This window comes from Prorops nasuta, unplaced genomic scaffold (assembly GCF_024137725.1).
Source record: "Prorops nasuta isolate Cenicafe-Biocafe unplaced genomic scaffold, Cenicafe_Pnas_1.2 PNAS00008, whole genome shotgun sequence".
In the NCBI taxonomy this organism is placed as follows: domain Eukaryota; kingdom Metazoa; phylum Arthropoda; class Insecta; order Hymenoptera; family Bethylidae; genus Prorops; species Prorops nasuta.
In genome coordinates this window covers 4,844,687-4,861,845 of record NW_027116805.1, presented here as the reverse complement: position 1 = coordinate 4,861,845, position 17,159 = coordinate 4,844,687, and the positions used below count along the sequence as shown (strand labels likewise).

The following is a 17,159-nucleotide window of genomic DNA, read 5'->3' as shown; positions in this document are numbered from 1 at the left end:
TAAAATAATTACTCGTAAAAAAATTTTAATCAAAAGGAAAATATTAATTCTGCGGAGCTTTACATAAGTAGATGGCGCAATTGCTGCCACAAACATTCTGGAGAAGTTCTTTTCCTACTTCCGTTTCCTTCATATAAGCCCGTATTTTAAGGTTTCTAATATTTTTCTTTATTAATATCCATTGAATCCTTGCGCTTATAATAAATATTGAGCTTGTTTAAATTTATTATTTATATTATTATAAGTTTGTGTTTAATTCTTTTTGTGATATATCTGATCTACAATTTTGTATAATATTTATTTTCATTATATTTCTTCATAACCTAAAAATATATTTTAAGTAGTATATTAATTTAATTAATTAATTTCAGAATAAGATTCAAGACAAAATATGGCAAAGTCAAAGAATCATACAAACCACAACCAAAGTAAGTTACCAAACGACTAGATATAATTTATAAAAATAAGTCTACAGTGCTCCTTTCTATAGGTTGCTATTTGTCAAAATTTATATCTTTCAGTTATAATAGGATATTATTTCTTTTCCCAAAGATTGCAACTAATAAATTTTTCTATTGTTTAGACCGCAAGGCTCATCGCAATGGTATTAAAAAGCCAAAGCGTTATAGGCATGAATCTACTCTTGGCGTAAGTCTACTATAGTTTATATTTATATGATCATATTTACTGAATAATATTAGTACACCAATAAATCCAGAGTATAAATACCTAATTAACAAAAAATATATTAATAATACAGATGGACCTAAAGTTTTTGAGGAATCAGCGCTTTGCAAAGAAACACAATTTGAAACCAAAAGCTCAATTGAAGGTTGCTGAAAAACGCAAGGCCGCCCGTGAAGCTAAGAAATAATTTGTGACTATGATTTTATTAAAATAAAATTAAAAAAACTCACATCACCTCTCTATTTTACTTCCAAGTAAATATTTTTTAATTTACATAATAAGTACAGTGATTGGTAGTCGTTTGTTTAAAAGATAATAGGATAGATAATATTAATCTTAATGTTCTAAAATGAATATAAATGAGTGCACATAAATAGAATAAGTTGAAAGATCTTAGATATGTAGGAATGTGCATTAATTGAAAAAACCAGTATGGCAGCCACATGAGAAAATCAAGCAAGTGAAAACTTAACCTTTCCAGAAGCTTTTAAAATGACTGATAAACCAGAACGAATTTTTTTATTTTCGGGTAAAAGAAAATCAGGGAAGGACCATATAACCGATATTTTGTACCAAAGGTATGATATTTTTTGTAATTTATGTTTATATCTCGATCATTGTTCAGAGAATAACAAGCTGAAGATTTATTTTTATAATGATAAAATCTCAATTAGAATTGGACCAGAACAATCTGTTATCATAAAAATATCTGGCCCAATAAAAACTCATTGGGCTCGGACATTGAATCTAGATATTGATAAATTATTAGGGGATGGGGAATATAAGGAAAAATATCGTTTGGAAATGGTAAAATGGAGTGAAGATCTGAGGAGAAAAGATTATGGGTACTTTTGTCGTGCAGCTATAAATATGTACAATGGTAACTTGGATAATATTATTGAAAAGTTCATATTTTTCCTTTTGTCTGTACGTATAATTAATATTTTAGCACAACAAAAAGCTATTTGGATAATAAGCGATATTAGAAGGAAAACTGACATCAAGTGGTTTACCGAAAATTTTGAAACTTGCAAAACTGTTCGAATCAGTTGCGATGATTCAGTAAGAAAAGATCGTGGCTGGATTTACACGCCAGGTAAATATTTACATTTTATCGCTCAAGTTATCATAAATCATAACATAATTGTAAAGTTTAATATATAATAATGCAATGAATTTTTCTCAGACATAGATGACTCTGAAACAGAGTGCGATTTGGATAATTTAGACACTTGGGATTTAGAAGTTACTAATAATGGTTCAAATACTGCTGATATATTAAACAAAATAATAGAATTAATATAGTTTCATCTTTATTAAATTTATTAATAATTGTTATTGAATATTTTGTATAAACTATTTTTTGTACTGAATATGACAAATATATATAGCAATTCCACAAAATTTTTAAATTTATTTTTTCAGTGCTACTCTTATAATAAAAATGATAAAAATACAATTTATTTGACGTTGAGTAATAAAATCTTGTAACATATAACAATTGCAAAAGTTTCGAAAATTATGGTGAATTATTTGATCATTAGCTTCATGTCATGATTTGACCTAAATCATAACACAAAGTTTAAAAGCAGCACGAACTTACCGGTATAAAGATTATCTATCAGAATTTTTTTTACTGATAATCAATAAAGGAAAAAGTTACAGGATCTTCCGTTCCAATCGCTCTTCCTTCCAGATGCACGCGCAGCTGGGACCGCTGGGAGATGGGACGTTTCGTTTTGTTTAAATAGTTTAGTTAGGTTAGGTTTTCTTAACCCACCTCTCCCCTACTACCTTCCTAAGGCATAACTTTAAGCGAAGTAAAGCATGGCACAGTTCAAGATATTTTAAAACGGATTTCTTTGAAAAATTGAATAGTTTTCTGTATATTCAATTGTACGTTAAAATGACTGATTTATTCGATATAGCTAATTTAATTACTACGGTGGGAGTGGACGCTGTGAAAATAAAACCTGAGCCTGGTTTACCTGAAAAATCATCAAGTGAAATTTTGACAGAACTCTTCAGCACGTTTGATGTTGACGAGGGCATAGTTTCCTCTGAAAACAGTGACCAACAAGTACCAGATACGGAAGTGAAGAATGAGAAGCACTCTGTCAAAAAGAAGAAAAGTAAGAAAAAACACAAACACAAGGAAAAGAAACATAAGAAAAGATCCAAACATAACTCCTCTGATAGCAATAGTGATACAGAAATTAGCGGTACGTATAACGTGCTTACTTTAATTTAATGTGAAATACAAATATCATTTTATTTTTTGAATTTAGATACTAAGAAGAAAAAAAAGCATAAAAAAAAATCAAAGCGTAAGCATGAATCTAATAAGGTTTTGGATATGGATGAACCAAAAAATAAAGTATCCAAATTGAAAATCAATTGTGATAATAAAGAAGAACCTGATCATGATGAGAGCATTGTACAAAATTCTAATGGTGCAAAACTTCAATTGGAAAATAATTTTTCCAGCAACTTTCTAAATGAAAGATTAGGGAGTCCTAAATTGCCACCAATACCAAAAAAAGTTAAAGATAATAGTGATGAAACTATTATCCCAAAAATATTAGGTTTGTTTCTTATAAAAAATATGTATTATTTTTTTCATTTATAATGAAAAAAAGTCATTTTTTCTTATATTTTACAGATAAGTCTAAGCCAACAACACAAGGAAAAATTTTAATTAAGGATCTGAAGAATAGTACTGTTTATAATGATGCTATAAAACAAGTAGAAAAAAAGAAGAAAGCTAAAGATGCTCGTATGGAGGATGGGGAGTTATCAGATAGTAGCTCTGAAGATAGAACTCTAACACTAAGTCCTATACCTCCACCAAATTTAGAGAGAATGAAGGAAAAGCTTCTTAGTCCTCCATTGAAATCATCAAAAAATCATGATCTTAGAATGATTTTAAAAGAAAAGGAAAAGAAAAGAGTGAAGCAGAGCAAATCTAAAATACACCAAAAGGAACACAAGGATCAACTAGAATCAAATAGTAGAGACAGAAAACATAGTAGAAGTTGTTATTCCTCTGAGAGAAAATATTCTAATTCTCCTGCAAGGTCAAATTCAGGTCATAGTAGAAGCAGAGGAAAAGACAGGCAAAGGGGGAGGAGTAAAGAGAGATATGAACATTGTAGAAGCAGGGAAAAATGTTCAAGAAGCAGAGGGAGGAGATATAGAAGTCCAAGTAATGAGAGAAGCAAAGATAAATACCGGCATCGAAGCAGAAGTAAAAGCAGGGAAAGAAAGTAAGTATTTAAGAAAAACTAATAATAAATCTATATTTTTATCAACTTTAAACTTATGAAAAAATTTTTATTTAACCAGAAATAGCATAGAAATAGACAAAAAGAAATTATTAGAAATTGCAAGAAAAAATGCAATAAATATTATCAATCAGGGAGCTTTACCATTAGCACAAAAAGATAAAGCTATAGCTGCTATACAAGCTGGTGGAAAGACAGTGGATGAACTAACAGGTTTGTTTAGTTATTTGTTTCAGGTTTAAATTAAATTCTATAACATCTAATATCTTTTACCAGATTTTTGCAAATCTTTGTCAAAATCTGAAGCTCTTGGAGAATTATCCAACATTTCATCAGATGATGATGGAAGTGAATCAGAGATAGGTTTTCACCATCCTTTTCTTTTAAAGGAGAGACCTAGCTCTATTATTATGAATATTAGGGTAAATGAAATTTTAAAGTGGCTTATAATTAGTAGAAATTCAATAAATTCTCTTTTGTAGGATGCTAAACAATTGCCTACAAAAACCTTTCAAGAAAAAACGGCAGAATCTTCAAATCAACTTCGACTTCAATTTCCAGTTTCAAGTGGGCAGCATCATAGAAAATCTGGTAAAAATTTTTATTTCATAATATTATTTGATTGGTTAATCATTATTATCATTTTACATAGAAAATGAGTGGATTCCGGTTGTTCCAAAAACAACGGAGTCGAAAAAAACTTTTATACCAGCAATAGCCCCTACAGAACCATTTGCTGCTTTGCCTCAGTCTATACGCTTATCCACACCAGTACCTTCACCTTCAGTACCAAATACAGTGTTCCCAGTACAATTTCCAGCTGAGGTAGAAAATTGTTGTTTTGGTTTCTTTAAAGGTTTATTATAATAATAATTAAGTTATAAATGTAGACAGTGGATATTGGCTCAATAGTGTCTCAAAGACTAGCAGCTATGAGAAAATTAAGGGAAAATCCTAATGACGTTTATGCTTTGAATGAAATGTATAAGGCTCAGAAAGAAGTAAGTTTTTATATTAATTTCGTAATTTTACAACTGCCTTACCAATTAATTATTTGGTTTCAGATGACAAACTGGGCCAAAAGTAAACAGATGCCAGGTCAATTTACTGGCAGCACTGGAGCAAAAATGCTCACACCTGCTGAACTTACTTCAGGTTATCAAGCCTGGGCCCGGAAGGTAACACCAGTAATATTCATGTGCTATCCATTTTTTTCATATACTTTTTAGCTCCACTGTATTTGCACCTCAGCATAATTAAAATACATTTGGTGAAAAGATTTTGCTGAGATATGAATACAGAGCTATTTTACAAATAGTACATTGTGCCAAACTGATTCATGGGCATTTCAGCTAAATTCCTAAAGTTACTCCATACTTCTTTGGCCTATACAGCCAATACCAGAAACAAAGGGGGAATTGCTGCAGACGTATAGGCCAGAGAATTACGAAGTTAGTTTAGCTGAAATGATCACAAATCAATTTGGCACAGTGTACATTAAATAAGAAACACAACAATTTTTGGTGGAGTAATAGTATTGCCTGTAACAATTTTTCAGGTACAGACTTTATTGGGATCATGGAAATCTTTGATCCGGTAGAGCTGTGATGTAGGCACAGACTATTTCTTTTTTAGAGGTAGAATCTGTGTCTGCACGGATATACAAGTCAACCATTAAAAATTAAGTCAAAAAAATATAATCTTGTAAATAAATTTATATGTAGAATTTTGTTTATCGTGAATTTAATGGTTTCTTGTAAGACTATTGCTAACTATCGTCGGTCTGCAATAAATCTTTGATAAAGATATTTTTCTATTAGAAAAACTGAAATACTTAGCATTAGTCTATTTCCACCTGAGGATTTGTTACAGGCTTGTAGCTACATCAGAGAGGAAACTACATCAGCAGCTTAATACTCAAATTAGAACCTGTTTGGTAAGTAATCTTGTATAAAAAGGTTTTTGCTAATTCAAAGGATTTATTTTCTTTGACTTTAACATTTTTGCTCAATGTTTATATATATTTCGAATTATTTTATTATATTTTGTAATAAAAATTCTTTGTTATAAATTTTATCAGAAAATGAACTATTTAGGATCAATTAGTATCAGCACAACCACTTACTGGTGGTATGGGAATGGCATTGCTTCAAAAAATGGGTTGGCGTCCAGGAGAAGGGTTGGGTAAAAACAAAGAAGGTACACTGGTACCTTTACAACTCGAAGTTAAACTAGATAAAAAAGGTCTAGTCTCAGAACAAGATGTTGGCCCAAAAACTAACAAAGTGGTAAAATCAATTACTCCAACTATAAAAACACTGGAGGGTAATTTTGTTTAACTAAAGAACTTGACTCTCTTAATAGAATAATAAATGACTGTCCTTTATATGGTTTTCTAGGCAAACATCCAGTCTCGCTACTTGGAGAATATTGTTCTAAACGTAAATATGGGGCCCCCGTTTATGAATTATGCTTCGAATGTGGACCAGATCATAAGAAAATGTTCCTTTTTAAAGTAAGACGTTTTGTTTATTTATCATAATAATAATATGATAAACATTTTATATTTTCCGTACAATTATAGGTCAAAGTTAATGGTATTGAATACAAATCGAGTGTAACAAGTCCTAATAAAAAACAAGCTAAAGCAGATGCAGCGCATATCTGTCTTCAAACTTTGGACTTATTACCTTCATAAGTGTATATGTGTAATCTTAATCTATCAATCTAATTGTAATATGTTAAAGTAATTTTCGCCACCTTTGTAAAAAAATTGAAAGATTATTTAAATTGTAAATAAGTTTATGAGCGTATGTCTCAAGCCTAGTATTCTAGAAATTTTAAACTATAGTAGCTATTGTTAACCTTTCGATCACCAGAGTGTATCGCAAAAGACGGTAGCTATGATTCACATTTTGTTTAGGTAAAAGCTAAAAAATAACGTAAATTTTCCCGAAGCTTCTGAGGGAATAAACAACTAAAACGTAGAAACAGTCTTAAAGTTCAAGAATGATTTCAATATACACTTATTATTGTATTTAGCGACATTGGTCGTTAACTGCAGTTGATGATTTCGAAAATTGTTGCTAAAAAGTTAAAGATTTGCCCTACAGTTTTTCAACAAATTTTAATTGTGAAACTGATAAATTAAGCAGAAGTATAGGTCAAACAAGTCTACAAATTTGAAAGAATATATAGAAGTAGGTAAAGGAAATTGTAAATAATTAAAAAAGTCTTTCACATTACATATTTGTATTTATAATTTAAATAAATGTACAACTGTATATTTTTCTACTGTAAACTTGTAGATATTATAAATTATAATAACATAAATTTTAACGTATTTCTTGTTAAAAACTTGATTTTAATATAATAGCGAAATTATTAGAATAATAGAAAAATCCTTACACATTATTAATAAATAAAAGTAGTACAACTGTTTGCAATAGTTGCGAAACAAAAATTATTTTTTAAAATACATAATTATTAAATGATTTACAAGTTTTCATAATTTTAATGTTTTTCTTATATTATGTGCCTCCATCACGTGAACATCAACCGGTACCATGGATTACCTTTTTTATCATTTTTTATTCTTGATAGTAAAACTTAAAATTTGCCGTTTTTCTGGAGCCGAAGTTTAGATATTTAAAACCAGTGTATGATACAACTCGTATGTATATTAATGCGAGTGCTCGATCGACCGATCAAAATTGACGGACGAAATTCGGTATTTTGGAATAAGAATAAAATTGAGATATATATGTTGAATGACTCGAAATGACCTTGTATTGTTTTCAGGGTTCACCGAACGGATCCATCCACTTGATAGTGCTTAGAGCGCCACCGCCTCCGAGGGCAAAAAGTCCTCCAGAAAACCAACCATTGCTGCAAGCCTGCAAAGCGCAACAGTTTCGAGCCGTGTGTCTCAAGTAACTATGAACGAGATGAGAGTGTGATGCTTGGACCCCCCTTCGAAACCAGTCGTCACGGATATCCTGACGGCGTCGACCTTGCTCTAAAATTTCCATCCTAGAGAGCTTGAAAAGAGCTGCTGGTACTAAAAGAAAAAGTATTGAATAGCTACAAAAGCTGTTACAAATTCAAATAATATATGTGTATATATATACATATATACACACTATGGGATTGTAATGAATTTATTATAATAAATATAATTATCTATATAATTTCTAACTGGGGCCTCGAGCTCTAGTAAAAAGGTATTTCTTTCTTTTTCTGCTCGAGAATCGATCGAGGTAACATGTTAAATTGTGTTTATAATTTCTGTTGTCAAATTGTAAATATATAATGAAATATATGGAAATATTATTAATTGTTTAATTTACCTTTTAATACTTAATTCTAGACGTATTCCTCATAACTATCAATACTGTATACATGTAAGTCCTTTTAACTTTTTTTTATAAAATTTTTCCTAATTTAAATGATTCATAGATTGTTTTATTGCATTATATTTTTCTTTACAAAAATTATTTCAGCTTATTATATGTATCAAACTAATTACCAGAGGTTTGCGGGAAATTAAAAATATAATATTTCAACCAGCCCCACTCACTTGTCTAAAGTTTTGCACATATTGTTGGAACTACAAACAAAAAATATCAAGTATAATTATTTGCACGATAATCTGTAATACATCAGCCAAATAATTTTGAATAATTGTTATTGTAAACTGGATCTGATATTAAAAAGTATGTAATATTATTTTTCTGACATTTGTAAATCTTTGTTGGTTATCCAGAGTTTTTGATCATATTGTCTTACCACATATCCCTCTTCTATTGGGGTTAAGGGTATTTCCTTATATATTTTAAGATAGTCATTCTCCATAATGTTGCCTAATTCTCTTTGTTTTCTGAGATGAAGTGCTAACCTTGCTTTTTTGAGTTGCCATTCATATCTACGATCCACTTCTTCACGTGAATATTTTCGTTCTTCTGCTTTTAGCCATTCTAATTGATCATAACACATTTTAGTAGATTCACGATTATTTTCTGGCAATTCCATTTCTAAAAGAAAATATAATATTAGTTTTGTCAACAACCCGTTACGGAGTGCCACCATCTATTAATTTTTGGTGGAAATTTTATAAATTACAATTACTAGACAAACATTACTGTGTTTTGCTAAATTATTGATAATTTACTAATGCACAATAAATTTAATCAAGAGTAATAAAACACTTGCTACGATTGCCTGCCATATTGACATAAACGGCTGATCTGAGCCTCGAATGAAGAGAATGGAGAAAGGAAAAGTACTTCGTTCGTAGTTCGTTCGTACATAATGTAGGCCGTGTTCCGTTATTGACTGTGAGTACTAGTAATCTATAGTTTGCGTGACATAAACTATAGGTTTTCAGTACTCACAGTCAATAACGGAACACGGCCGTACATAGTATGTAATATTAGTAATATTAGTAATAAGTAACGCCAGAGTCCAGACGGCCAGAAGAAATCAGAAGAATACTTCGTCCAGTCGGTCCAGCCGAGACTGGTTAGTGGTTGGCGGGGCTGGGCGGGGACGAGACAGATGCCACGCCGGCTGAGAGTGTGTCCTTTAGGGTGAGTTTCACCAGAGATGAAACGGGAGATTGCTCATGGCATTGTCCTAAAATAATCCTTGCCGGTAGGCGGCGCTGATGTTTGTTAGAAGTTGAAAATTCCATAAAACCACTAACGTCATCTGTCGGACGCGAATGGAAAGCACTTTGTTAGGCACACACACCATTACTGTGGTGCGAATGCGTGTGCAACCTCCTTCGGTTACCATCGCTCAGCTTCGGACATCTTCGCTATACATCGAGTTCGAGAGAGAACGGCATAGTTTTATCGGATCTCTCTCTCCCTCTCGATCTAACTTTCGTTTAGCCGAAGAGCCGAGTAAAATTCCTTTTCGTCCTGCTAGGCCAGGCGATAGAGCATTTTTGCATGACATAAATACTAACAGCAAACCGCCTGTGCGATTATATAGAAGGGGGTGCGTAGATTAATGGCTATTTTAAATCTCTATTGACTGGCCTATTGAGGCTTCTGCTCTTAATCGTTGCAAGCATTAACACACACACATGCGTGCAACTACGTTAATTATTAATTATCAACATATTATAATTCTTCGCAGGGTCAAAACTATTCTTAAATTTAAAATTTCTATGAAAGAATGACAAAAATATATTTTTCTAGGAAGGTAATTTTTTCGAGGTACCTTCTCTCCTCTAGATCCATTGCTTTTTGCTAAATCAGGGGCACCTCGCGAAGGCTATTGCAATGGTCTTGAACGGAGCAGAGGCTATGTTTGTTCCTTTTTGCTTGATTTAAGTTTTAATTTATTTTTAATATACAAATAATTCATATATATTTAGAAAGAAAAAGGCAAAAACGAACAAAACTCATTGCGCGTAACTCCGTTCCTGAGCATGTTTGCTCTTACCCCCTGGAAGGGAGGGGAAGGGTAATAAAATTTGGAAATGGGAACCTGAAAAAGAAAGCCTACCTATCACCGAAAGCTATAACGCCTACCTATAGTACGCAAAGCTAAAAAGCCTACCTATATCGAAAAGCTAAACCTGAAAGAAAATACACACGCACGCAAAATATGATAACGCAATTGAAGAACCTGAAAAGAAAACACACGCACGCAAAATATAATAACGTAAACGAAGAACCTGAAAAGAAAACACACGCACGCAAAATATAATAACGTAAACGAAGAACCTGAAAAGAAAACACACGCACGCAAAATATAATAACGTAAACGAAGAACCTGAAATGAAAACACACGCACGCAAAATATATTAACGCAACGAAGAACCTGAAAGAAAAAAACACACGCACGCAAAATATAATAACGCAATGAGAACCTGAAAAGAAATCCTGCCTAACACCGAAAGCTATAATGCCTACCTAAAACGCAAAGCTAGGGGGCCTACCTATATCGGAAAGCTAAACCTGAAAACACAAGAAAAAAAGAAAAATATGGTTTTAACCGAAGAAGGACCGATTGGAAGCTACCGGTAGCTTCTCTCGGTCATTCTTAGGTTAAATAAATAAAATCCACAGTTTTACCCGTGGGACTCACTCGTTCGGCGAAAATCCAACGATGGTCGAGCTGCAGTCTGCGGGAGATGACGACGATGACGGAAACGGCACTCCCGATATTTAAATAATTGTATTATTTCGACGCGGCGCGACGCGCACTTTTTAAACGAGACTACATACGCGACGCGGATATTTAAACAAATTAAAAATCGCGGACGCGGAAGATTAAAAATTGCACTCGCGACGCGAAAGTTTCAAACTGTACTGCGAAAAATCGGGTTTAAAAATTCACTCCGCGACGCGGACGTTCGATTCGCGCACTTACACCTCAAAGTGAGGTCGCCCACTATAACAAAAAGAAACAAAAAGAACTCCATGTTATTAAATTCTATCTATTTGATTGTAATTGGATGTTTATTTCTAGCTTGAAAAGAAAAATAATGTACTTACAGGCTATGAGAGTCCTTGAGGCTGTTGCCCTTGGCCGCTGCATCCACCAAAACGATGCACTACCACAACACTCGCGCCGCGCACTGTCTTTATTTTCGATTTTTTTTCGAACGTAAATACTTTAATTTTAATCACACTATGCATATTTCACTATTGTATTCATTTAATTAAACCCGCACTGCGAAAAATATCCTCAATTAATGAATCATTTTTCATTATAACAATGGTTAAGTTTCGTTAATATAACAAATAAATTCATCGATTTAATAACGAATAGTTCATTACGTACTAAACTATTCGTTAAATGAATCAATGTATTTCTTATATTAACTCACTTTTTTCATTCTTATAACAAAAACTTGTTCAATTATTTCAGTATTTTATGTGGGGTATAATTAAAGAATCACAATAATAAAACTACACTTGTGTGATTAAAATAAAGTATCTTTAATTATTATTATTCGCGAATAATTAACTGGTTGTCGATGATTACGACGAAAAAAAAACCGGCGCGCGCGATTCACCGACAACCACCACGTGTAGATTCGGAAACTGAACTGCCACTTTTGACAAGCAACGTGCTCGTCCAGAAGTGACGTAATCGAATCTGATTGGCTGGAGATTTGGCTACGCCAATCAGTGCGATTACTGACTTTCGGTTTGGATGATTTAAAGATGGGAGCCATTTTGGATTTAAAATGGCGACTGCTGATTAATTATCTGCATTTTTATAACCAATCAGCGATCAGCATTCTAAATTCAGCAAACAATTAAGCATTAAGCGTGTTTAGACAGCTTAGCACTGTGATAGCGCTGCTTAAAATTAAAATGCGCCATGATTGATCTCGAATTAACAGAATTGACCAATCATAATATAGCGTTAAGGTATTTGGATTGCTAATAAAAATGATTTTCTTAAAATGAAACCAGGCTAGCAATTGGCTAGTTTTACTGGCAAGTCCATTTAGGCAGACACTATGCAAAAAGTATCAGGCAAACGCCGCATAAAGCTAAAATTATTCTTAATTTTGTGGCTTGTCCTTTCATAGAATGAAAAAAGGTCTATTTATTCTTAAAGGGATCCTTCAGGCTCTCGTCGTAAGCCGCAATAATGAAAAGATGAAACGACTTGAATGTTAATCTACACATAACGTCGTATCATTGCCCAAAAGTTTCAACTTAATAGGTGCTTTCGAGGATTCCCTTAAAAATAGACAGAAAATAAATTTTATACATAGGCCAGGCGATAGAGCATTTTTGCATGACATAAATACTAACAGCAAACCGCCTGTGCGATTATATAGAAGGGGGTGCGTAGATTAATGGGTATATGTTTTTCACTCGAGTTTCGTGTCCGGCTAATTGTTATAAACAATTTAATGCCAAAAAATCGCATTTTTTTCAGTTTTTTGCTTGTAACTTTTTATCTAATGGAGCAATCTTAATGCCCCCAGGAAATAAAATGTAGAGCATTAAAATACGAAGAGATTGCCGGGTCAAAAGTCCTGATCGGATAATTAGCAGCGGAGAAAAATCGGAAAAACCGGAAAATTAGGCGTTTTTTCAAAAATTCATAACTCGGCCATTTTTTGAGCTGGAGCACCGGCCTTTTGGGGAAAAAGTAGAGAATTGTAGGTAGTTTATGTGTGCAAAACCCTATTACTGTGAAACAATTACTTTAGTCACAGCAGCAGTTTGAATTTTCGAGAGCGCGATTTTCGAGCGAGGCTGTATGAAATTCTGTTGGGGTGATTTTAATTTTGAAACCAGATTTGAAAAGTTGACATCGTGCCCTACAAAACTGCAATTTCAGTTTTTCGATAAAATGCTTGTAAGTGGGTGAAAAAGCTACGTAAAGTCGGCGAAAAACGGCCGAGCGCGCATATATCTTCCCCGCCGCCGCCGGTCGGTCCTCCACTCCTCGACCGCGCGAGCGCGCTCGGCCGTTTTTCGCCGACTTAACGTAGCTTTTTCACCCACTTACAAGCATTTTATCGAAAAACTGAAATTGCAGTTTTGTAGGGCACGATGTCAACTTTTCAAATCTGGTTTCAAAATTAAAATCACCCCAACAGAATTTCATACAGCCTCGCTCGAAAATCGCGCTCTCGAAAATTCAAACTGCTGCTGTGACTAAAGTAATTGTTTCACAGTAATAGGGTTTTGCACACATAAACTACCTACAATTCTCTACTTTTTCCCCAAAAGGCCGGTGCTCCAGCTCAAAAAATGGCCGAGTTATGAATTTTTGAAAAAACGCCTAATTTTCCGGTTTTTCCGATTTTTCTCCGCTGCTAATTATCCGATCAGGACTTTTGACCCGGCAATCTCTTCGTATTTTAATGCTCTACATTTTATTTCCTGGGGGCATTAAGATTGCTCCATTAGATAAAAAGTTACAAGCAAAAAACTGAAAAAAATGCGATTTTTTGGCATTAAATTGTTTATAACAATTAGCCGGACACGAAACTCGAGTGAAAAACATATACCCATTAATCTACGCACCCCCTTCTATATAATCGCACAGGCGGTTTGCTGTTAGTATTTATGTCATGCAAAAATGCTCTATCGCCTGGCCTATGTATAAAATTTATTTTCTGTCTATTTTTAAGGGAATCCTCGAAAGCACCTATTAAGTTGAAACTTTTGGGCAATGATACGACGTTATGTGTAGATTAACATTCAAGTCGTTTCATCTTTTCATTATTGCGGCTTACGACGAGAGCCTGAAGGATCCCTTTAAGAATAAATAGACCTTTTTTCATTCTATGAAAGGACAAGCCACAAAATTAAGAATAATTTTAGCTTTATGCGGCGTTTGCCTGATACTTTTTGCATAGTGTCTGCCTAAATGGACTTGCCAGTAAAACTAGCCAATTGCTAGCCTGGTTTCATTTTAAGAAAATCATTTTTATTAGCAATCCAAATACCTTAACGCTATATTATGATTGGTCAATTCTGTTAATTCGAGATCAATCATGGCGCATTTTAATTTTAAGCAGCGCTATCACAGTGCTAAGCTGTCTAAACACGCTTAATGCTTAATTGTTTGCTGAATTTAGAATGCTGATCGCTGATTGGTTATAAAAATGCAGATAATTAATCAGCAGTCGCCATTTTAAATCCAAAATGGCTCCCATCTTTAAATCATCCAAACCGAAAGTCAGTAATCGCACTGATTGGCGTAGCCAAATCTCCAGCCAATCAGATTCGATTACGTCACTTCTGGACGAGCACGTTGCTTGTCAAAAGTGGCAGTTCAGTTTCCGAATCTACACGTGGTGGTTGTCGGTGAATCGCGCGCGCCGGTTTTTTTTTCGTCGTAATCATCGACAACCAGTTAATTATTCGCGAATAATAATAATTAAAGATACTTTATTTTAATCACACAAGTGTAGTTTTATTATTGTGATTCTTTAATTATACCCCACATAAAATACTGAAATAATTGAACAAGTTTTTGTTATAAGAATGAAAAAAGTGAGTTAATATAAGAAATACATTGATTCATTTAACGAATAGTTTAGTACGTAATGAACTATTCGTTATTAAATCGATGAATTTATTTGTTATATTAACGAAACTTAACCATTGTTATAATGAAAAATGATTCATTAATTGAGGATATTTTTCGCAGTGCGGGTTTAATTAAATGAATACAATAGTGAAATATGCATAGTGTGATTAAAATTAAAGTATTTACGTTCGAAAAAAAATCGAAAATAAAGACAGTGCGCGGCGCGAGTGTTGTGGTAGTGCATCGTTTTGGTGGATGCAGCGGCCAAGGGCAACAGCCTCAAGGACTCTCATAGCCTGTAAGTACATTATTTTTCTTTTCAAGCTAGAAATAAACATCCAATTACAATCAAATAGATAGAATTTAATAACATGGAGTTCTTTTTGTTTCTTTTTGTTATAGTGGGCGACCTCACTTTGAGGTGTAAGTGCGCGAATCGAACGTCCGCGTCGCGGAGTGAATTTTTAAACCCGATTTTTCGCAGTACAGTTTGAAACTTTCGCGTCGCGAGTGCAATTTTTAATCTTCCGCGTCCGCGATTTTTAATTTGTTTAAATATCCGCGTCGCGTATGTAGTCTCGTTTAAAAAGTGCGCGTCGCGCCGCGTCGAAATAATACAATTATTTAAATATCGGGAGTGCCGTTTCCGTCATCGTCGTCATCTCCCGCAGACTGCAGCTCGACCATCGTTGGATTTTCGCCGAACGAGTGAGTCCCACGGGTAAAACTGTGGATTTTATTTATTTAACCTAAGAATGACCGAGAGAAGCTACCGGTAGCTTCCAATCGGTCCTTCTTCGGTTAAAACCATATTTTTCTTTTTTTCTTGTGTTTTCAGGTTTAGCTTTCCGATATAGGTAGGCCCCCTAGCTTTGCGTTTTAGGTAGGCATTATAGCTTTCGGTGTTAGGCAGGATTTCTTTTCAGGTTCTCATTGCGTTATTATATTTTGCGTGCGTGTGTTTTTTTCTTTCAGGTTCTTCGTTGCGTTAATATATTTTGCGTGCGTGTGTTTTCATTTCAGGTTCTTCGTTTACGTTATTATATTTTGCGTGCGTGTGTTTTCTTTTCAGGTTCTTCGTTTACGTTATTATATTTTGCGTGCGTGTGTTTTCTTTTCAGGTTCTTCGTTTACGTTATTATATTTTGCGTGCGTGTGTTTTCTTTTCAGGTTCTTCAATTGCGTTATCATATTTTGCGTGCGTGTGTATTTTCTTTCAGGTTTAGCTTTTCGATATAGGTAGGCTTTTTAGCTTTGCGTACTATAGGTAGGCGTTATAGCTTTCGGTGATAGGTAGGCTTTCTTTTTCAGGTTCCCATTTCCAAATTTTATTACCCTTCCCCTCCCTTCCAGGGGGTAAGAGCAAACATGCTCAGGAACGGAGTTACGCGCAATGAGTTTTGTTCGTTTTTGCCTTTTTCTTTCTAAATATATATGAATTATTTGTATATTAAAAATAAATTAAAACTTAAATCAAGCAAAAAGGAACAAACATAGCCTCTGCTCCGTTCAAGACCATTGCAATAGCCTTCGCGAGGTGCCCCTGATTTAGCAAAAAGCAATGGATCTAGAGGAGAGAAGGTACCTCGAAAAAATTACCTTCCTAGAAAAATATATTTTTGTCATTCTTTCATAGAAATTTTAAATTTAAGAATAGTTTTGACCCTGCGAAGAATTATAATATGTTGATAATTAATAATTAACGTAGTTGCACGCATGTGTGTGTGTTAATGCTTGCAACGATTAAGAGCAGAAGCCTCAATAGGCCAGTCAATAGAGATTTAAAATAGCCATTAATCTACGCACCCCCTTCTATATAATCGCACAGGCGGTTTGCTGTTAGTATTTATGTCATGCAAAAATGCTCTATCGCCTGGCCTAGCAGGACGAAAAGGAATTTTACTCGGCTCTTCGGCTAAACGAAAGTTAGATCGAGAGGGAGAGAGAGATCCGATAAAACTATGCCGTTCTCTCTCGAACTCGATGTATAGCGAAGATGTCCGAAGCTGAGCGATGGTAACCGAAGGAGGTTGCACACGCATTCGCACCACAGTAATGGTGTGTGTGCCTAACAAAGTGCTTTCCATTCGCGTCCGACAGATGACGTTAGTGGTTTTATGGAATTTTCAACTTCTAACAAACATCAGCGCCGCCTACCGG

At 34.0% G+C, this 17,159-nt stretch overlaps 3 protein-coding genes across 24 annotated transcripts; 2 read left to right on the top strand and 1 right to left on the bottom strand.

Moving 5' to 3' along the window:
- Positions 1-809: 809 nt before the first annotated feature.
- Pmvk (Phosphomevalonate kinase) lies at positions 810-2,083 on the top strand. Of its 2 annotated transcripts, XM_066730319.1 has the most exons (5): positions 810-941; positions 1,169-1,265; positions 1,362-1,567; positions 1,637-1,783; positions 1,874-2,083. In XM_066730319.1, exons 2-5 carry the CDS (start codon positions 1,180-1,182, stop codon positions 1,990-1,992), a joined length of 558 nt encoding a protein of 185 aa, XP_066586416.1. In that variant the 5' UTR covers positions 810-941; positions 1,169-1,179; the 3' UTR covers positions 1,993-2,083. The 2 variants fall into 2 exon arrangements, with proteins under 2 accessions (XP_066586416.1, XP_066586415.1); XM_066730318.1 differs by having other exon boundaries at positions 876-1,265.
- Positions 2,084-2,458: 375 nt separating this feature from the next.
- LOC136775490 (protein Son-like) lies at positions 2,459-7,907 on the top strand. 9 transcript variants are annotated; one of them, XM_066730311.1, is made up of 12 exons: positions 2,462-2,909; positions 2,976-3,272; positions 3,350-3,953; positions 4,033-4,184; positions 4,248-4,393; positions 4,454-4,562; positions 4,624-4,796; positions 4,862-4,972; positions 5,036-5,149; positions 6,068-6,296; positions 6,371-6,486; positions 6,556-6,695. In XM_066730311.1, the coding sequence occupies exons 1-12, from the start codon at positions 2,594-2,596 to the stop codon at positions 6,667-6,669; spliced, it is 2,481 nt and encodes an 826-aa protein (XP_066586408.1). In that variant the 5' UTR covers positions 2,462-2,593; the 3' UTR covers positions 6,670-6,695. The 9 variants fall into 9 exon arrangements, 7 of the variants coding, with proteins under 7 accessions (XP_066586410.1, XP_066586411.1, XP_066586409.1 ...); XM_066730310.1 differs by lacking the exon at positions 6,556-6,695 and adding an exon at positions 7,773-7,907 and having other exon boundaries at positions 2,464-2,909; XR_010822928.1 differs by lacking the exons at positions 6,371-6,486; positions 6,556-6,695 and adding an exon at positions 5,530-5,907 and having other exon boundaries at positions 2,459-2,909; positions 6,068-6,128.
- On the bottom strand, positions 6,725-9,327 carry LOC136775492 (uncharacterized). 13 transcript variants are annotated; one of them, XR_010822933.1, is made up of 5 exons: positions 9,099-9,327; positions 8,869-9,004; positions 8,500-8,580; positions 8,321-8,409; positions 7,894-8,031 (listed from the first exon to the last, which is right to left on the bottom strand). XR_010822933.1 is itself a non-coding variant. In XM_066730322.1 (4 exons), exons 2-4 carry the CDS (start codon positions 9,000-9,002, stop codon positions 7,990-7,992), a joined length of 315 nt encoding a protein of 104 aa, XP_066586419.1. In that variant the 5' UTR covers positions 9,003-9,004; positions 9,113-9,313; the 3' UTR covers positions 6,727-7,989. The 13 variants fall into 13 exon arrangements, 6 of the variants coding, with proteins under 6 accessions (XP_066586419.1, XP_066586418.1, XP_066586417.1 ...); XR_010822931.1 differs by having other exon boundaries at positions 8,760-9,004; positions 9,183-9,318; XR_010822930.1 differs by having other exon boundaries at positions 6,726-8,031; positions 8,321-8,580; positions 8,760-9,004; positions 9,183-9,317.
- Positions 9,328-17,159: the final 7,832 nt, after the last annotated feature.